Here is a 22,121-nt window from a genome sequence, read left to right as displayed (position 1 = left end):
TCCTCAGGTCTCTCAAACTTTAGCTGATGAGATCAGATTTGCATTAGCAGCAGATAAGCGAGCACTTTGCCCAGTGCACTGAGCAGTGGAATACCACGGTAATTGTTGCGCTGTTCTTCATCCCCTTTAACTTTCCAGATAGGAACAACCAACCTCCTTTAACAGTCAAGAGGAATGGCACTGGACTGCAAATGCGGCAGACACCACCACATATAACCCACAGATCATGGCTTCACCCCCAGCTTTCAGCATCTCTACACTGATATTACAGACCCCAGCTGCCTTTCCACCCTTCAACTTCCTGGCTGCCTCTCTCACTTCTGCCCCTGGCTGCCTCTCTCACTTCTGCCAGAGAGGGTTGAGTTTCATCTATTGGTGGATCAGCAGCCACCATCTGCAACTCAGCCAGAGGAAGCTGTCTGCTTGGGGGCTCAGTTGTGTACAGTTACCCAAAGTACTCAGCCCAACGAGCCCAGTACCCATCTGCATCTGATACTCTCTGCCCATCAGCATCATTTGGATAGTACTTATCTGAGAAGTGGCATTGGAACGGAGCTTCATCAGAGCTAGAAAGCCAGGTCTAAGATCGTTTGCATTTAGACAACCCTAGACACCCTCAGCAAGACCCCGGACAAACCTTTCCTTTCCTTTCCTTTCCTTTCCTCAGAAGGGTTCTAGTCCTTCATGACTGTCCTACATTGCTCCAAGTCCCCATCCAGTCTGGCAGAGTGACTCTCCTCTATATTCTCCAGTGTCTCCCTTCAGGCAACTTCAGCCCTAGATCTTGAGCATTTGGAGTAGAGGTGTCCCACAACTCTCCAGGTTCCTCCAGAGTACTAATCATCTTAAATCAATTGGAGACTGCCATGTCATACTCCTGAACACATGCCTGGTCCCTCAGTTTCTCAAGATGAAGCCCCAGAAGGTTGCAGCTTGAGATTTTTCTGGACCTAATGCATATCCTCAGTTTTGCAACATGTCTGTGATCGACTGCAAAAACTCAGCACTCCCAAAAACCCTACATTTCTGGAGGACCCTTCAATGAGTACTAAAAAGGATGTGATCGATCTCCTTTGCCACAGCATTGCTATACCAAGTCCAGCGGCGAGGCTCACATCTCTAAAACCAGGAGCCAGCAATCCTCAGCCTTTTGAACTTTGCAAAGTTCGGAAGGAAAGAACTGTTTACATTTCTAGTGCAAGAGCCATGGGGACCAACACATCTCTGTGTCTGTGCCAGTAACTACATTGAAGTCGCCAAAGACAATGAGTGTATCACGTGGGGGGCACTGGTCAATTAGAGTCAAACTTGGCATAAAGTATCTTTTTCATCTTTGGTTTCCACATCATGGTAGGGTCAAATACTGCAATAAGAGATATGAAGGCCCAAGGTGTGTTTCAACCTCACCAGCATTATATACTCATCAGCTGGCATGGGTGGTGGGAAACGTTGGACAAAGACTGCCATCAACCATTCGACATAATTACGGGAGAGCAGAGGGCAGAGAGCAATGCCATTAGCAGTCTTCAAGACAAGTAGAAATTCCAACCACCTCACGAGTGATGAATTAAACTGCTCCTACATGAGCTAGATTCAACCAGCTCAGTTGCTAGATATCAACACATGGGGCATACTGGCTGTAATTCATCTTCACTCGGCAAAGGTGGCGGTTCCTTTACAACCATTGTCTCAAGTGCTGAGCACCAGGACATGTGCCTGTGAAATGGACACTTTTGTGTATGGCTTTGGCCACAATCCAAACTTGTCACAAGATGTGATTTCATGAAATACGAACATGAAGCCACGCTGGGTTCAGCATCACTTTTCAAGCCTATGAATCAAGTTCCTGCTGGGATGCGTACATACTAATGTCATAAATAATAAGTGATGAATGTTTTAAAGTACAATATAAGTATAATAACTTTCTGGCATCAACAACAATATTAACACCAACCTAACTTCTTTTTCTTTCCCTTGATGTCTCCTCGAGTTTTCCTCCTCTCCAGCCTGTCAGTCCTCATCTGTTCGATATCAGTGTCACAAGGTACGTAGTCCGGGTCCTCTGGCTGCAGGCCATGAAGCGACATAGGAGATTCCCCGAGGTCATCAATATAGTCCTCAACTTCCTCTTTGGGCTCCGTTTCATCCTCAGAGATAGGTGGCACCTGAGTGATCAGAACAACAATACTTAGTTTCCACTGTCCTACACGTTATTATGCCACAATATATAATCATCTCAAATTAAGTTATAAATAAATAGGAAATTATCCAATATATGAATAATTCTGAACTGTAAAGTCACTAAAATATAGCTGAATATTGGAAAACACTTGATGTGCTACACGCTACAGTTCTCGTCGCTGATACAGTCAGCGAGACTCACTCTTTTATGTGCTTCTTACATCAAATTATACACTAAAACCCCGAATAATATCCGGCCCCCAGGTATCCGGAAATTCAAAGTATCCAACAAAAAATGTGGCCAATCAGAAGTTAAAAATCTAAGAAAATCTATAAAAAATTACGAAAATCCAGCTGGCAAAGATTTGAAACACGCGCTTTATGACTGTTGACTTTCATTTTCTTTCACTGCACCAGAAGCACCTCGCCCTTACCCTGCTGGAGCCCAGCCAGCCACAGCATGCACTGCCTTCAATGTGTGTGTGAGAGAAACAGCCTAAAGTAACAAACTGGCTCTGTAAGCACTCACCTGGTCTGCCTCGTGCCTGGCCTTGTCCTTTCTCTTGGAGTCTTTTGCGCCTGTTACTGATTTTATTGTACCTAGAGCCTTCTTGTCCCCTGCCTTGGCACGTGCATCCAGAAAGCTGAAAAGACCAATTCCTCTTGACTGTTTCTTGGAGCTCACTTCAGACTTGACCGCTTTCTCAGCCGGGGAGGAGTGGCCAGGGGAGGAGCTAGTGTCCAGGTGGTCCCCAACAGTGCGTGCATAGGCAAGGTCAGCCACATTTGGTGCCCAGTTGCTGCTTTTCTTGAGAAACTCTGGATGGTAATGTTTGATGTGCATCTGAAAAAAATGAAAGACGAGCTCATTATAGAACAGTCATTTATTATCCAAATTGTTATGGATAATTATTTATAGACAGAGTATATATGTAAGCAGCAAGAGGCATGCTATTGGGTGTAAAACATTCCTCAAGAGTCTCATGGCTGGGTATAAAGGGACTACTGAATGTTGCTCAATCCTTCCAGTACACAGTGTTTTAACAGAAATCCCTCCCTCCTCTTAGAGCAGAATTTAACCCGTCCGCTGCAATTGGCATGGATTTGGCCTTCACAGGTAGCCTGGTAACACATACTCCCAGGTCTTTCTCTGCCTCTGTGGTGGATAGTGAAGTGTTTCCCATGTGGTATAGGTATGCTGGATACCCCCTCCCAAAGTGCATAACTTTACATTTTTCTTCACTGAATTGTAACAGCCACTTTTTCCTCCATTCCTGTAGCTTGGTGATGTCTTCTTGTAGGAAATCCGCAGTCAAGGGGTTAAAAGGGTTAGTGCTGATTTTCGACTAAACTCACAGGACACAGATTCACTCCCACTTCTTACTCAGCGTGCCTCCCACATGCCTGTTTCTTTTGTCACTACATACTTAGGCCCCTTTCACAAGAGCGGTTTTTGCCGCTCCAGCACATGCCGCATGGTTTAGCTTTACATTGACTCTTATGGGTGCATTCACACGAGGCCAGAGCGGCAGTCTTGCCGCTCTGGCAGCCGCACCCTGCCATGCTGCCAGCAAAACCACAACGGCAGAAATGCTGCACAACGGTTTCAGTGGTCATGCATTGCTATGGGCACCTTCACACATCCGGTGTTTGCCGCGTGCGGTGAGGGATAGCTGTCTGTCAACGCTGGGAGGAAGGGCACGCGACCACTTTGTCTGCATCATTGGAAAAGCTGGTATGCACTATATTTTCCATCTTATGAACTTTCAATTAATGTATATTGAAAATGTGAGTGTCTTAAATATTAATTCTGTATACTTCTGCACAACAAACATCTGCATTTAAATTTCAGGGTTATGGCTAATTTAAATTATCATGACACGGAACTGTTGATCTCCGAGATTGAAAGACGGCCTTGTTTGTGGGATCCCTCAAGAGAAGATTACAAATATGACTGAAGGAGATACCGAAGCGGATGCAGCAGACACCGCACTTGACCGTGGATGTCCAGGTGCCATGCGGCTGCCGTTCGGCATGTGTCGGAGCAGCAAAAACCGCTCATGTGAGAGGGGCCTTATGTGCATCAGGGTTCTCAACTTTAGTAGCAATGAAGACAAAGGCCAAGAACCACCTCAAAATCGATGACAAAATGAGAGTACATTGTCATCAACAGCTTGAATAAATAAACTGGTTGACTCAATGAATCAACACTGTTCCAACTGATAATGCTTCTTGTGTTTCTGTTTGATTTAATTTATTTATTTATATGCATATTATTTAACTTTGTAATATGAATGGACAGTATAATTTCTTTCTTTATTAAAGTATTTTACTGTATTTTGTGCAGAACCTAAATAATAAATGTGTTTTCTTATCTACTTATTTTCCTGTGCCTTTATGATGGCCACATATTTTTTGTCTGGGAGTAAGGGGTGAATGGCAACTCAGGTCAGGCCGAGGGGGTAAAGGAAGGGGGGAAGACTGGAAATCCCTGCTCTAGGCCAACTACTAACAACCTGGCCCAGCCTCTCCCCAAACCCTTTCCCACCCTTTCCTCCCCTCAGCCCTTTAGCCTGTTTTCCCATCAGCTCTGCACCAGTCTAAGAACACATGATGTCATATCTATAAACCGTCAAATTTTCCTGAACATATGCTGTACTGTAGGGGCTGGAGGGTGAAGGTGAGGCTTGGTAGGATGGTATGAGGGGTATGAGGATAAGGTGTTGGGAGATGGACACCACAGGGAATAGAACATCTCTTTCTCCTCAAGTTCACACATCTTGGCAGAGGCGTACACTGCAATAAGAGATATGAAGCCCAAAGTTGCTTCAACCTCACCAGCATCATACACTCATCAACTAGAGTAACCCCAATAACAGAGGACTGCAAGAGGTTAGAAATGGGTAGCTACTTCCTTGCAATGAGCACCAGCACTGGCCGGACCAACAGTAGGTATAACTCCCTCTGCTGATCTTTCCATTGACAGGTCTCCTCCATCTCAGAGAGTCTCACTATGTCCACCCTCAACCTCCTGAGTTCATATGACAGATGGGGTAGTTGATGATCCTCTGCAAGGCTCAGGATGTTCCAAGCACCTACTCAGAGAGCCTGTCAGAGGTAAACCCTGGGCCTGACTCAATGAGGTTGTGCCTCCTCTACACCACCCTGGCAGTCCCCCCAAAATGGGGGTGGGTGTGCTGGGTGTGAGGGTGCTCTCCTGCCCCAACCAAACCTGAGAGTACACCCAGCCACCACCAGACGCAGTGGTGGCAGCCTGGCTCATGGCCACACAGACTAGCCACCCACCTTGGTTAAAACAAGGGATCAAAGAGGTGTGCTGCTAGCCATGGCACACGACCAAGGCATTATATGCACACGGGTAAAATCTAAATCTAAAATGAAAGGGAAATGTTAAGTATAACCCAGGTGAGGTGTCCACCATATATCCAACATCCTACTCAATATATATTTTTGAATGGAACATACTTTACAAGGCAGTATGCAGCCCATATTCTCACAAAATATGAGGATGGATGGTATACACTTGTGTGTGGCTTTGTAAAAACCATAAAGCCTGAAGCAAGGGCAGGATAGGCCATCACAGTGTCAAGTGTAAGTCACCCGTGTGATGTCAAGGGAGACAGAAGGGGAGAAACCTAATTCTCATGGGAGGAAATGATGAACTGGTCCCTCTGTAGCCTAGTAAATAATCACCTATCCATTACACTTGTGAGAGTATGGGGCAACACCTTAATATATGATCAAACTAGCTAAGAATACATACCTGAAGAAGATTTTCCTTCCTAAAACTTTTTCCACAGGCTTCCTTGGGACACTTATGTTCATTGTGTTGGGCGACCACAATAAACTCATTAGGGGCAACTGCAAGGATAGAAAAGAATGCATTAGAGGTACAACATTAAGAGTTATGTGGTATTCACTGGAGCATCTCAATGTGGCAAACTTATCACAATAATTTTAAACTCCCCAAAATTTTCACATCATACAGTCATTCAACACATCCCTAAAATTTTGCTGTCTGACAGTTGTTTAACCCGTCCGCTGCGATTGGCACAGATCTGGCCTTCACTGGTAGCCTGGTAACATATACTCCCAGGTCTTTCTCTGCCTCTGTGGTGGATAGTGAAGTGGTTCCCATGTGGTATTGGTATGCTGGGTATCCCCTCCCAAGGTGCAAGACTTTACATTTTTCTTCATTGAATTGTAGCAACCACTTTTTGTTCCATTCCTGTAGCTTGGTGATGTCTTCTTGTAGGAAATCTGCAGTCAAGGGGTGTCTAAGATACCCAAAAATTTTGCTACCTGACATTCAATCAACCCCCTGAAAAGTTCTATCAGACAATCATGTGAGGCACTGAGTGGAGTGACCTCTTGTCTGCCACAGCAGCCATATGGGAGTAATGTTCACCAACATATTCCCCAAACCCTCTTCTACTAATCCCAATTTATAGAGGGCAATGACTGACTGCACTGCACATAAAGGTGTTTATGATAACTCTGCTAGGAGGTGGATATTAGGTCCATTTTTGCCTGAATAATCAAGGCAGAAAATCATTGTGGCTTAGCACTGTCTTCCCCTGGTTCTGAATCTTGGAAACCAACATCACCCATTTATTCCACTGGTGTTAAGGTCAGATTTTTCTATGTATTCATGTTAAGACCTGCATCTGTTGTCAGCTCCATGTGGGGGAAGTCCCAGAATGCTAGTGAAAATGTTAATGTTGACAACAGTCTTCTTAAGTACAATTTTCGAAGGCATAAGTGTTATTATTTTTATGACATTGTTTATTATTTTTCATTATGGGTGGTGTGGTCCGAGGATAGTGTGGATGACGGGGAAGACAGGGGTAGTAAAGCTTGCATGGGTGTATTAGAGAAACTGCAATAACACAATGAAAATATCCCGTAATGAACACCACTGAGTGCCGGGGGCTTCTACTCAGAAGGCTCGGGTTCGATCCCCGCCACTCAGTGATGTTCATTACGGGATGCATGGGTGTGTGTATATGCACCAGTGACTGATAACGGAAGGAAAGGCATGGGTGAGATAGAGATTTTGGGAGAACCTAGGAAAGTGTTTAAAAACTTTGGAAGTGAAAGAAGAATTCTTGACTTTGGAGATATGAATGCAAAAGTTGGAAACAGGGAGATTGGTGAAGTGGTTGGGAAATGGGGTGTGGATGGAGTGAATGAGAATGGACAATACCTTGTGGGTGTTTGTGCTGAGAGGGGTTTGTTCCTGGCAAACACCTTCTTCCAACACAAACTGATTCACAGGTATACCAGGCAAGGGGAGACATGAGGAGTGTAGTAGATTATACAGCTGTGGATACGAGGTTGCGACAGGATGTAGTGGATGCAAAGGTCGTGAGAGGAATGTATGGTGGATCTGATCCCTTTATGGTAATACCAAAACTAGGATGAAAGAGAAATGTGAATTCATAGGGAATGGAAAGAGGGAAAAGGGTAGGAAGGAATTAGCAAGTGAGGTATTGCATGACAGTGGCCACAGGGAGATGTATAGGAGGAAAGTGGAGGAAGTACTTGGAAGAGCAAGAGCATGGATAGAACACAATGAAGGAGTGAAGGAGGTGTGTGAGGTGTTTAAGAGTTCAGTGGGCAGGGCAACTGAGGAAGTAGTCGGGTATAGGTCATGTGGAAAAGGAAAGAAAAGGAGTGCGCGGTGGACGGATGAGATAAAAGAGGTGGCTGAGGAGAAAAGAAAGAAATACGAGAAAATGTTAGAGAAATGTGACGGAGGAGACGAGAGGGAGATGGGAGAGTAAGATGTTGGTAAAGAGGCTGGTTAGGGAAAGTAAGGAGAGTAGATGAGGATTTTGGAAGGAAAATTTCACCAAAATATCAAAACAGAAACCTTTTCTGGAAAGAAGTTAAAAGAGGAATGGGGGGAGAAAAGAATGACATTTGTAGCACGAAGAGGAAAGATGGGGTGCTTGTGAGAGGGAATGAGGAGATAAGGAAGGTGTGGAAGCAGCACTTTGAAACAGTAATGAATGAGAGTGTGGGAGGGAAAGCACAAGTGACTAGTGTGGGAATAAAGATCAATGTGGGGTGGCCAGATCCACAGGGGAGGGTGGAGAGAGGTGAGATAGAGGAGGAAATGAAGAAGTTAAGAGTAGGAAAGGCCCCTGGAGCTGATAGCATAGCAGCAGAAATGATGAAGTATGGAGGTGTAGTTAGGTAATGGGTGTTATGGATATGTAACCTTGGGAATAGGGTGAGGTGCCAGAGGACTGGAGAAAGGCTGCTGTTGTTCCGCTTTACAAAGGGAAAGGAAACAGAGGTGATTGTAATAGTTACAGGGGAACAAGTCTACTCAGTGTGGCAGGAAAAGTGTATGGAAGGGTTTTAAATGAGAGGATGAAGAAAACAACAGAGGAAAGTGTAGGCAATGAACACGGGGGTTTTAGGAAAGGGAGGGTTGTGTAGGCCAAATATTTGCACTCAAAATGGTAGTTGAAAAGTACCTAGAGAAGGATAGGAAGCTGTTTGCTGCATTTAAGGACCTGGAGAAGGCATATGACAGGGTTGACAGGAAGGGGTTGTGGGATGTTCTAAGGATATATGATATGGGAGGGCATTTGCTGGAGGGGATCAAATCCTTCTATAAGGATGCGAGTGCCTCTGTACGCGTGAATGGTGAGTTGAGTGAGAGTTTTGATGTTGGTGTGAGTGTGAGACAGGGGTGTGTGATGTCACCAGGGCTTTTTAATGTGTACATGGATGGCTGTATGAGAGAAATGAAAGCCAGAGTGGGGGAGCAAGGCCCAAGGCTGAAAGAGAGAGGTACGGAGGAGTCACTGGTGGCGGGCCTGTTTGCAGAGGATACGGTATTGTTGACAATGAGGGGACACTGCAGAGGATAGTGGATGAGTTTGACAGGGTGTGTAAGAGGAGAAAGCTGAGAGTAAGTGCCAGAAAGAGTATGGTTATGGTATTTGAGAAGGGGACAGAGCAGACCACTGATTTTGCAAAGCCATACAGAGTTAGAGCACGACAAAGTGCAGGATAAGGCTGAGGGAAGAAGGACTGGAGGAGGTGACTGAGTTTAAATATTTAGGGACAGTTTTATGTAAGTATGAAAGTATGAAAGGTGAGGCAAGGGAAAGAGCAGTGTAGGGCAGACAGGTAGTAGATGCATTGGAGTTGGTATCTTCCTCCTTGATAGCCATACAGTTTGTCCATCTGCTGTTGTATGTATATGTATTTGCCTAATACAATCTGTATTTGTCCAGCTTTTCCTTCATTTTATGGACACTGCCCACTTCAACAATAACATTAACATTAACACGTATCCACATTCCAGTATGGAAAACTGTACTTCGGTAGGTCTTTCAAACAAGTCCCCTTCCACTTATATACCTGTACAATGCTATCGGGTCTCCTCTTTCTCTTCTTTTTTCCAGTGTTGGTAGGACCAGTTCCTTCAATCAAGTCTCATATGACAGACATGATAGTTCTGGTACAATCTTAGATGCAATCCTTTGTATCCATTTGTTTCCTTATGTCCCTTACTTGTGTGGTGACTAGACAACTGACGCATAATTTAACCTTGGCCTAATCAATGTTGTTATTATTTTCTTCATCATGTCCCCATCCAAGTAGTGAAATGCCACTCTAATATTTTGCAGCAAAATTATATGTTTCTCTAAAGATCATATTTAGGTGCTTCTCAGGTGTCAGTGTATCTTGTATTATGATTCCATCTTTTTCTTCCTTCACTGTGTCAATGATTGTCCCTCCCATCCTATACACTCCACTTGGTCTATTTTTACTTTTTCCCATTTTCATTGTGTGACATTTCTTTTTGCTTAACTCCATTTCACATTCTTTACTCCATTCATGTATCTCATTTAAATCTTCCTGCAGTTTATTACAATCATCCTCATCTCTCATTTTTCTAAGCAGTTTGGCGTCATCTGCAAACATACTCATGGAACTCTTTACATTTTCCGGCATATCATTTATATACATTACAAACATTATTGGCGCTAGCACTGATCCCTGTGGCACTCCACTTATGAATTTTCTCTAATCTGATTTTTCATCTTTCAAAATGGTTCTCATTTCTCTGTTTGTCAGGTAATTTTTCTTCCATTCTGTCATTTTTCTCTCCAATCCTCCTCTATGTTCTAGCTTCCACAGCAATCTTTTATATGGAACTTTATTGAATGCTATTATTAGGTCCAAAAATATGCAGTCTGCCCATCCATCTCTCTCCTGCACTATATCTACTCCTCTTGAATAAAAACATATTAGATATGTGACATAAGATTTACATTGTCTGAATCCAAATTGACTTTCATTTATTATCTTCTCTCTTTCCAGATGGTTCACCCACTGTCTTTTATTTTATCTTCACACACAGCTTGCACATGACGCTTGGTGGAAAACCGGTCTATGGTTCAGAAGCTCTTGTTTATTTCCGCTCTCAAATAATGGGACCACATGTGCCCTCTTCCATTGCACAGGGACTTCCCCAGCCTTGATTGAACAACTTATAATATCATGAACCGGTTCTAGTAACCGTTCACTGCACTCTTTCAGTACTTGGCCTGATATTTTATCTGCACTCACGGCCTTCTTACCATCTAGTGATTTCAAAAGCCCCAGTATCTTCTTTATCCACTTTTATGTTTTTCATTCTCTTGACACTTCTCTCCTCATCCCTGTATTCAAATTCTGTGTCTTTGGTAAATACTTTCTGAAAATTTTATTTAATATTTCACAGATTTCCTTTGCATCCCCAAAGACTTGGTTACCCACCTTGATCATATTCACAGCTTCTTTTTCCTTAATTTCTTATTTATGTGTCTATATAAAAGTTTTGGGTCTTCCTTACGTTCTTCTAATATATTCTTTTCATACTTTTTTTCTTTTTCTCTCCTCACTTTGGTGTAATCATTTCTAGCTTGTTTAAAGCCTTCCCTATTAATGGCATTCCTTCTCCTTTTTAAGTTTCTCCATGCTTTATCTTTCTTTTTCTTTGCTTCCAGACATCTTTTACTAAACCACTCTTTTTTCCCTCTTTTCTCTATCAAACAGTAGGGCACCCACTTTACAACACCTTCATTATATATTTTAAGAAAGTATTCATATTTTTGTTGTACTTTTCTCAGCTTTTTTAATTTCTGACCAATTTATGCTCCCCAAAAAAGCTCACAAATCACTATACTGAGCTGCAATTTCTTCTTTTCTCTTCATGGTTCTCTAATCCAATCTCTTCACATTCTTCATCTTTTTCTATTTGTAATACTTCATGGACTGTGTATATTTATGCTATATTGAGCATTGTACTTATTTACATATGTACAATAAAAAAGTTAACCGTAAAGATTGTGGAAAGGCGAGACGGTAAATCAACTTGGGGAGCAAGATGTTGGCGGGCGGCTGTCTTATCCGAGTGAAAGGTTTTGTGCCTCAAGTGTACGTGACGTGTTACGGTGAAGCTTTGAAGCATCGACATGTGGTGTCACTTACTGCCACATCAGCCAGGATGCTGCTGTAAAAATTTCTCCAATGATTTACCATCGTAAATTTGAATTATAAGTTTATTATTTACCCGAAGTGTAATTTACCCAAATAGTGAATTATTCCTCCCTAATGACATATGATTTGCTGGGAGGTAATTTTATATACAAAAATTTCCAATATATATATATATATATATATATATATATATATATATATATATATATATATATATATATATATATATATATATATATATATATATATATATAGAGAGAGAGAGAGATATATATATATATATATATATATATATATATATATATATATATATATATATATATATATATATATATATATATATATATATATATTAAAACACATATAGCTTAAGGGCAATGAGAGCAGACAAGAGCATGAAGGATTTTCTCTTGAGAAAAAAGAAAAAAATTAATATGTGTTCTTACCATGTCCTTGGCCTTTGTCACCTATTGAAAAAATTAAGAGCACATTAAAATTCAAGAGAAGACGGAAGAAGATGTTTACAGCTTTATTTCAGTAAGAATCCTATCACCCAAACTGTGATAACTTTGGAATATGAAATTATAGTATTCATATCATAGAAATATTGCTATGTTTTTATATACCATAAAAGAAAACTGTCATCTGCTGTTCAGACATTACTCATCGGAGAGAAAGGTTCAAAAGATCCATCAGAGGTTATCACTATCCTGAAATGTCCCTCAGCATCACCACAAACTCTCCTCACATATTTTCCTGGTTCTACCTCAGAAATGGTCCAGTCTTAGGTGACAGCCATCTATAATGCCCAGATCTACAACAAGTCTAGCAGTTTACTTTTCAATGTATTTTCCATCACCTCAAAAACTAAAGTGTTCCTTAGCCTTCAGGAGCTCTCAAGTACATTCTTTGGCAGCTTAGAAGGTTTTCGGTATGAAGGCAACTCACAGCTCAAAAGGATCCTCAGGTCCCTTAGCCTTGGGTGTCCAACAGGAGCAGTCTTTAGCAGTTTCAAAAGTTTTCAGTATAACAGCAAATCAAAAAAGAATCCTCAAGAGTGGCACAGGCATTGTGTTGCTCACTTTTAATACAGTTGGCCTGAGTTCCTGCCATCACAACTGAACTAATTTTGAACAGTCACTGCAAAGTCCTGTGAACACATCAAATCTCTTGATTTATAAAAATAAGAAATGAAATTATATGATTACAGCTTATAAAAATTTCAATGATATATATAATATGCACTTTGATAACTGCAAGAATAAATCTGTGATAACTTGCAAAAAATTTGGTATTCCAGAGAGCCTGGGAGCTCTGAAGGATTTTTCACTGAATAATGTTACCCAGCAGGTGTGTGGTGTTTGTTAATATTGGGAACCAGTGGCTAAATCAATTTTCAAACTCCTGAACTGTGCAACGGCAAGATACTGAGAAATATATTCATGTTGCTTGACCTGTGAGAGCTGACACAACTCAGAGCTAATTTCTGCACCAGCACCTGCTACAGTCATTACCATCATCCAAGGGAAGCATGCATCACAGAACACAATGCCTCACCCACACCATGACTGTTCCCAAGGGTTCTGCCAAGCAAGTCTATGGGCCACTTTCACAGTCATTTTGTTTGTTTTGATCGTTACCAATGGCTGTTATCGCTGCTATAGTATTTCCACGTAAAACTGGCCGATGGGGTAGTGGCGGCTGCGGGGTTAGCCTAGCCCCACACCTTACTACACATTCTCAACAGTTCTCCCTTCCTCTGCAGCCGCCACTACCCCGTAGGCCAGTTTCATGTGGAAAATTATAGCGTCGATCGCCGCCATTGGTAACGATCAAAACAAACAAAGTGACTGTGAAAGCAGCCCTATATGCAGGCCCCTTCCCCATTCTGAGTCACTTATGGCAGGGTCCATCAACTTGCTCTAGTCACAAGCTTTATGGTGCTCCCTTGGCTTCCTCCACTCAGGGTTATCTCTTATAGTTACTGATCAGAGTCAACTTATGGAATGCTTTTTTTTTTTTTTTATTTATTTATTTATTTTTTTTTTTACAGCTAAGGAGACAGCTCAATGCACACACAACCAGTTCTGGGACTATTCAGGGACTATGCAGGTAATAGCCCTTGATTCAGGCACATAGAGTAACCAGTGACATAACATTGGAGTAACTAATGATACAACATCAATCCTCATGAATATGCTAAAGAACTTGTTATCAAAATATTTTTTCTTCTTCAGGTCACTACACTGGGGCACTAAAACTAGTATTTTTCTTACTAGTGATTTCAAGTCTAGCGAACAGTCCTGAGTTTCATAGCTAATAACTAAAGTTGTGGAACAAGCAAAAATATTCCTAATGGCTGGGAGGACTGAGTGGGCGGTCCTTCAACTGTATGCAGTGCCTCAGCCTAAGGGTCATCAATCAAGACTTGCACTCAGTTGACCTGTTAGGCACACAACATTGCACAACGCTGTGCAGCTGGGGTAACAAGTTGTGCCATTATAGCATCGTTCGTTGAACGGCTAGAGGAGGGGACAGGCACAGTGGAGGGTTGTGAGAGGGTGCACTGGTGTTTGTAAACAAAGGAGATATCCTAGTTATATAAGTGTGGCCAGTGTTATCTCTTCTGCATCTTCTTGCCTTCCATGAATGTTTTGTTCAGTTATGATCACTGCTCCATGTAAAGGGTCATCTATAAGACCTGATGCGGGAAAGTGTGGGGGATATGCTGTGTGGGACACCATTTTCAATGTGCACGGATGATAAACTGTCATGCTGGTCTCACCCCCCCCCACGTGCGGAGAGCTGTGTACATAACGGATCAACTCAATGCAGGTGTATAACATTGCCTCTGTTGGCCCGCTCAACTCTGCTAACCCTGAAGACTTTACTGGGTTTAGACATGAACTGCGAGTCTCCTCAAACAATTATTAGATAAAATTTCCCTATAATTATTCACTCAATGTGCAGTACTATGCCTAATCATATCAGGAAAAAAGCATAAGTACATGCTGGATGAAAATAAGATATACATTTCACTTAAGCAAATGAAGCGTCACAATGGTTATGTTTGCACCAATGACACACAGGTTCATTATACAGCCATTAAGAGGCACACTTTGCTTCTCTGATATGATAAAAGTGTTTCAGTATTTGAACTACAGTACCTTCTTGAGTTTCGCTCTCGCCTCGTTCTGAAGGTATAGCGCTAAACTTGAGGATTGTGAGACTCGAGGTATTGGAAACACTGAAAAAGCGCTTAACTGTTCAGACCTTTGTTTTTTTTTTTTTTTTTTTTTTTTTTTTTGTATGTGGGCTATGGCGCTGGTACACTATCCATCTGGCCCTGATGGTCGGCCCCGAGCCCGTCATGGCACAGGAAACTGTTTATAGTGGCATCATGCGTCATTATAATTGGGTCATGCTGCCCCCCGGAGCTCACCTTTTTTTTCTCCTTTACTTCCTTGTTATCTCAAAATACGTACCTTGGAAAAAGGAAGAAAACAGGAAGAGAGAACGGGTCATTTTAAAGCCACAGATGAAACCTTACGATTGGCTGAGCTCTGAAAACACGCTTGTGATTTGCTGGGAGTCCGATGACGTCATCGCCGGCACTCGCCTGTTCAGCGGCGTCACTGCCTTGGGACAGTGTCACACTGGCCATTTTCCTCTAACCGTTGTGGTCACTGGCAACGCCCATGCCCCCATCCGGGAGCGAGTTGTCGGTTGTCCATAACCTGGTGTCACACTGGGCCCCTATCTTCCCACCACGTTGGCAGCAGCTTGGGCAACCGGCAACTCCAACTTTTCCAGGTGTGCGTCACACACGGCCAAGGTTGGCTGCCCATATCCACATCCACAATGTAAACAAAACACTTGCCCTGTATCGACATGGCGTCGTCTGCTAAAGTAAGGGCTGTCGCGGCTTGTGCTGCCATTACCCAAGTTATGGACTTGTTGCATCAGTTAAATGGAAGAAAGAAGCTGTTGTGGGTGTGGCGTGTCTGTGGTTCCTCCGTGCCAGTTCTCATTGTCACCACTGCGCGTGAGCGGCCAACCCACCCATCTTGACTCAACCACATAAACACGTGGATAGAGTAACAACAAAGACACACACACACGCACGCACACACCAGACTCATCATGAACCATGGCAGATGTTTTTTCACAAACAAAAATGGCTTTGGCATTTCCTAGAGTGTGTTAGAACTTATTTGGTGAGTGGTTCATACAAACCAAACACACCCAATGGCAAGAAGAGAGCAGTGTTAAAGACGACTGCTCTCTTCTTGCCAGGAGCTAGGTTTGGTTCATGTGAGTCACTCACCAAATACGTTCTAACACACACAAGAAATGGTGAAGTCGTTTCTGTTTGTCAGAAGCAATGGTTCCTAATGAGTCTGGTGTGTGTGTGCGCACGTGTGTGTGTGTGTGTGTGTGTGTGTGTGTTTTTTTTGTTATTCGATCCATGTGATTATGTAGTTGAGTCAAGATGGGTGGGTTGGCCGTGCACACGAAGTGGTGACAATGAGAACTGGCATGGAGGAACCACAGGCACGCCACACCCACAACTGTTTCTTCCTTCCATTTAACTGCAGCAACAAGTCCATAACTTGGGTAATGGCAGCACAAGCCGCGGCAGCCCTTACTTTAGCAGACGACGCCATGTTGATACAGGGCAAGTGCTTTGTTTACGTTGTGGATGTGGATACGGGCAACCGACCTTGGCCGTGTGTAACGCACACCAGGAAAAGTTGGAGTTGCCGGTTGTCCAAGCTGCCGCCAACACGGTGGGAAGAAAAAAGCCCTGCGTGACATCAGCTTACAGATAACCGTGAACTCGCTCTTGGTTGGGCGTACGGGCGTTGCCAGTAGCCCCAACGGTTGGACGAAAACAGCCTTTGTGACACCGCCTTAAGGCAGTGAAACTGCTGATAGGGTGAGCGTCGGCGATGACGTCATCGGACTCCCAGCGAATCACAAGCGTGTTTTAAGAACTGTCAGCCAATCGTAAGGCAGCCGCCTTCAACTGCGGCTTCAAAACGACACGTTCTCTCTCTCTCTCTCTCTCTCTCTCTCTCTCTCTCTCTCTCTCTTGCCATAGCCACAATGTTTGGAGGAAAACATCTAGTGTGATACTACCTTTAAAGGTAGCGTGCGTGACGCCGATGGTAGGTAGACGTGACCCGTATGTGTCAAAGCAGCACCAAACTCCGGGTGATAATGCGCAAAAGTCGGGACGGTAAGAATTAAGGGCTAACCGCAAAACTCGGATAGTGCAAAACTCGAGAGGGTACTGTAGTCTTGCTCTAGATCAGTGTTATTCACTAATTTTTGCAAGAGAGCCACTTTGGTTAAACACATTGATTTAGAGAGCCGCAGCTACTGCAAGTTAGCGTAACTCAACTAATTAAATTAATTAGTACTGGGCTGCAAGTGCAATATAGTAAATGAGAAAAATTTGACATGGTAATATTAGCCTACATGTCTTGTTATTAATAGCAAAATAAAGACCACACTTACCTAATGCTGTGATGAGCGGAAGTGTGCTAGCTGCTGCTTAACTCTTGTCATGGCAGCAACAGTTAAGCCCTTACTTTCATATATGTTGCCGCAGTCTCAAATATCTGTTGCCTAATTTCAAACACAAATCTCCAGGAGTAAGAGTAACGCAATACGTCCAGTCTCCCCGAAAGGTTTAACTCAACTGATTCGGGGAGACCACCGACTGTGTGACCTAGAGCTAGGCGTCGCTGATGTTTCCCGTAGACACGTATGATTTCGCGCGGCCTAGAACTACGTAGACGTGTCGCTGATCAGTTTTCCCGTAGTAGACACGTATGATTTCTGTACGACTAGGGCAGGGATGTTAGAATGTTATCGCTTACTGTGACTTTGTCTTCCATCTCACCTCATGAAAATATATATCTTTCTTGATAAATTATTAAATTATTTTTCTATGTATTTTTTTATTAATTAATTTATATATTTTTCGAGAGCCGTGAATTGAGTCATTGCGAGCCGCCAGCGGCTCGCGAGCCGCGCAATGAATACCACTGCTCTAGATAGACTGCAGGGTGTGATGTTTTTTAATTAGATTTTATCCATACCTGCCACAACAATGACCAGGAAACTCTGAAATATTTGAGGAGCATTAGGTAGGGGAAGACCGATCTGGATGAGTAAAACAGTGGACTCAACCACCCAGAGCTCTTTCCTTCTTTCCCTCTCTCTGAATAATCCTTCCTGTCATTGAGTGTGCAAAACCCTGAGGACAGGTTGGCACACCCATAACCATAGCCCTCCCACATGTTTGCTGTGCTTGGCATCCTTGTAAGGCTGGGAGATGGGGGTTCTGGAGGTTGAGCAATGCCATAGTCATGTGCTGCGGCTAGCAGCACACCCCTTTGGTCCCTTCTTCCACCCAAGAGAGGTCAGAGAGGTCAGTCAGGTTGTATGCGTGACCGTGAGCCAAGCAGAAAACACAATGTCAGGTGGTGGCTGAGTACCGTATTTTGCGGCGTATAACGCACTCCGACGTATACCACGCACCCTAAACTTTAACCCTTAGATTACGGCGATCGTATATATAAGTGCGCTACCCCACGCTCCACCTGTATGGGGATCATATATATAATCATCACACTCTACGCTCCCTACATTTCAAATATACCGCCAGTTCTTGACTCAGAAGAATGGTGGAGGCATCTGGCATCCGTACACACTCTCCTTTGTCTCAGTGCGCACCCTACCAAAGGCCACGGATCATTTTCCACTTTTGTTCGGAGTACATCTGTCATGTCTCGTGACGCGTAAAGCAGTTCCTCTGCTCCGGGCGGAAGTAAAACGCGGACGAAATCAAAGTGACTGACTCTGATGACTGCTATGGTATAGTGACAGAGAGAGAGAGTGGGGGGGGGGGGTGCTTCCACGTGACGTGTCATGGCTGAGAAAATGCACAATATTTTCGGCTGTCATAACTTTTTTATTATTATTATGAGAGAAGTTTTATTTCACCACCATATATACTAAATGAATATACAATTATTGCAAAGAAGAAAGACACCATTTCCACCTCTTTTAAATGTCTAAATTTTCCCCGTGCACACCATCCAGAGAAATATATCGCCACCCGTACTCCAAGGGTTAAGACAACAATTTTGGAAAAAATATTAAGTGCTTAAAATGTTCAGAAATATGTATGGTTAAACGGCGCTAGGCTTTTCCCTGGTGCTTTCCTACATACTTCCTTTCTCTCTTCTCCCTCTCCATCCTCATATTTTTCTCCTTCCTTTTCATTCCTTTCTTCTTTTCCTTTCCCCTCCCTCCCAGTTTTTCTCTTTTAATCTCTTTCCCTCTCACTCACATCTCTCTCTCTCTCTCTCTCTCTCTCTCTCTCTCTCTCTCTCTCTCTCTCTCTCTCTCTCTCTCTCTCTCTCTCTCTCTCTCTCTCTCTCTCTTCTTTTCCCATCCCATTTCCTCCACTCATTTCCCTTGTTTCCTCCTTTCTCACACTCTCTTATCTATAGCCTTATCTATCACTCACTCTGTCCCTCTCCTCTTCCCTTTCCCCTTCCTTGTATTTACCTAGTTGTAATATAAAGGAAGTGAGCTATGCTTATATGAGAATGGCACGGAGAAGTTGTGTGGCACCCTAGGAGTTACGCTGACCCATAAAACCCTACACAAACTTCAAAATTATTGTGGCAAAAGGCAGCCAAAAAAAAATTATACCTTCAGTGTATACCGCACAGGGGTAACTTTCTGGCATTTTTAAATGAAAAAGGTGCGTGTTATATGCCGCAAAATATGGTATACTCTCTGACAATCAGCCTCCCCTTGTAAGAGTTCATGGTGAGTAGGGGCCTAGATGAGTGGATTAACGAGGCATGGTGCTTGTCTGTCTGTTGTTTACACTAATTTGCAACCAACAGCTAAAATGGCAGCAACTTGAACAGTTTGGGTTCACGCCAAGTTGGTTGACAACTGACCATATCCTAGCACCTTGCTTACTGGTGGAATGCCAGAGTGAGTTTTTACAGGAGATTCTTGCAGTCTATATCAATCTCAAGAAAGCACTTGATTCAGTGTTTCTTGCGCCACTCTGAAACTTCATGTCTGCTAAGCACAGGTGTTTGGAGGCTTGCTAGATGAAACAGTACAGCTGGTTCCTGCATATGAGGACATAGCAATCTTGGTAAATTTCACATAAGTGCAGAAAAATGGTGGTTTATAATTACAAGTCCTCAGGCAAATTGGCTTGGCCCATGATGTTATGGACAACCAATGGTATGGAATTGTTGATACCTGTGCAGAAAGACAAAGATTCGGATCTTTGAGTTGCATGCGCTGCTCCATGGCTGTGAGACATGGGCAACTTAAATAGCCACTTGAAGATGCACACTGACGACTCTAATTGTTAGTGTCTTCACAGAATCACGGGATATTGCTGAAATGACTTAGTGTCAAATCAATGATAACATTACAAGACTGCATTAAATCTTGTCATAACCAGTCAGTTAAATCCCAACTCTGGCTATACAGGTATGTGTTATACTGCTCACAAGTCAACTCCGCTCACTGGGTTGTATCTGAAAGATAAAAGCCTGTGTGGAGGATGCCTAGACAATAACCACAAAACTCATTATTTGAGGAGGTTGATAGATTCTGCCATGAATTACTTAGGATGGGAAGGAGGCCTGCAGGTGGGCTCCCTCGGAGGGACCCCTAAAAGAAGCATTGTGCGGCGGTTGAGGCGATGAGTCTTTCAATGTATGCCAAAGGTGACTGATTAATTGTATCAATAAACCTTAGAAACTAAATATGTTCAATGTCTTTTGGTATCTTCCTTGGTCTCCTACTATATGCAGTATGTTGAGACCCCTCATAATACATTTCTTAGCCCTTGGCCTGTCTGTTCCTGCAAAGACAAAGGTACATGCTGATGACTGGCTGGGTCCAGCATGCAGACTCCTTCGCAATGTGCAGTAACAACAATTAGCTTGAAGTAATCACATGCCCACCATTTCAGAGATATCTGATTTGACCAGAACATTAGCCTCATCCTTGGTAGTGATGGCCCTTTGTCTTGACTTCCAACCCTACACTCATTTAATTTTGCATGGTCCTATACACTATTTTTCTCTTCTCTGCTTCTCACTCCTTCCCTAATCCCTTCTGCATACAACCACATCATTCCCTCTTCGAACAACTATAACTTAAAATTTATGGCTGACACCTACATGGTCTTTGCTGCCTGGTGCCAAAATTTATGAACATAATGCAATACAATGTTTCCAACAAAGAACAGATACAGAGCAAGATGGTACTTACGAACTGGTTCCTTCTTGAGCACATGTCGCTGGCGAATGGGTGTGGCAACGGGGCGTGACAGGGCCTCAGGTGCTGGTTCAGATGGTGCATAGCCACTCATGCCCACAGGATCCTTAGTCAGCAGTTCCTCTGGGATAAAAATGACAATAGGTTAGAACATTGAACAAATTAGAAAAGCTAAATCTGTAAAAATGTCACTGAAATACAGGCAGTCCTCGAGTCACAGCAAGGTTCAGGACTGACAGGCCAATTGTAAGTTGAATTGGTCGTAAGTCAAAATTACATTTAAGAAAATACAGTAATCCCTCGTCTATCACGGGGGTTAGGTTCCAGAACCCCCCACGATAGGCGAAAATCCACGAAGTAGCGATCTTATATTTTTTATTATTTATATATATTTTAAGGCTTTATAAACCCTCCCCACATTCTTACAAATCTTTCCCACACTCCTATTGACCTTTCTCACACTCTTATAAACACTTCCCACGACGTTTCATCGTTACGATGCGGTCCCAATAAATGATTCTATAATTCTTGTTTAGACTTCCGACATTTGCTTCGTAAATACGAACTTCACGCAGGAATTAGTTTGGGGGGACGGAAGAATACTCAAGAGAAAGGACAATATGAGCGTAGCTCACTTCACTTATATCACAACTAGGTAAGTACAGGGAAGGGGAAAGGGAGGAGAGGGACAGAGTGAGTCGTGAAAAAAATACGGAGAGAGAATGTAAGAAGGGAGAACAAGGAAAAGGAGTGGAGGAAACAGGGACAGATAGAGAGGATGAAAACAAGGAGAAGGGTGTGGGGAGGGAGGGACAGCGGGGATAGTCATGTCAGGTGAGGTCCTGAGGGAGACCTGACTGACCCTTTCCATTTCACCTTCTGTGTGTGTGTGTATTTACCTAGTTGTATTTACCTAGTTGTGACATACGGGAAAATAGCTACGCTCGCGCTGTCCTGTCTCCACATCCACTCTTATCCAACTTTTCCTTAAACTCATGAATGTTTCTTGCACAAACCATCTCCTCCCCCAGTCCATTTCACAGCTCAATGCTTCTGTTTGGGAAGCTAAA

At 43.1% G+C, this 22,121-nt stretch overlaps 1 protein-coding gene across 7 annotated transcripts in view; it reads right to left on the bottom strand.

Annotated features, from left to right (window-relative positions):
• LOC126998812 (uncharacterized) overlaps positions 1-22,121 on the bottom strand; it is a 140,873-nt gene that overhangs the window by 55,638 nt on the left and 63,114 nt on the right. For 6 of the 7 annotated variants that reach the window (XM_050860940.1, XM_050860941.1, XM_050860906.1 and 3 more), the window contains 5 exons: positions 21,046-21,174; positions 12,159-12,179; positions 5,966-6,063; positions 2,711-3,025; positions 1,955-2,165 (listed from right to left, as the gene is read on the bottom strand). In XM_050860940.1, coding sequence (XP_050716897.1) covers positions 1,955-2,165; positions 2,711-3,025; positions 5,966-6,063; positions 12,159-12,179; positions 21,046-21,174 — 774 coding nt within the window. The remainder of the gene's footprint in view (positions 1-1,954; positions 2,166-2,710; positions 3,026-5,965; positions 6,064-12,158; positions 12,180-21,045; positions 21,175-22,121) is intronic. The other variant, XM_050860935.1, reaches the window with a different exon arrangement.

Source organism: Eriocheir sinensis, chromosome 2 (genome assembly GCF_024679095.1).
Source record: "Eriocheir sinensis breed Jianghai 21 chromosome 2, ASM2467909v1, whole genome shotgun sequence".
In the NCBI taxonomy this organism is placed as follows: domain Eukaryota; kingdom Metazoa; phylum Arthropoda; class Malacostraca; order Decapoda; family Varunidae; genus Eriocheir; species Eriocheir sinensis.
Note: the sequence above shows the minus strand (reverse complement) of the source record. Positions and strands in the feature narration are given on the sequence as shown.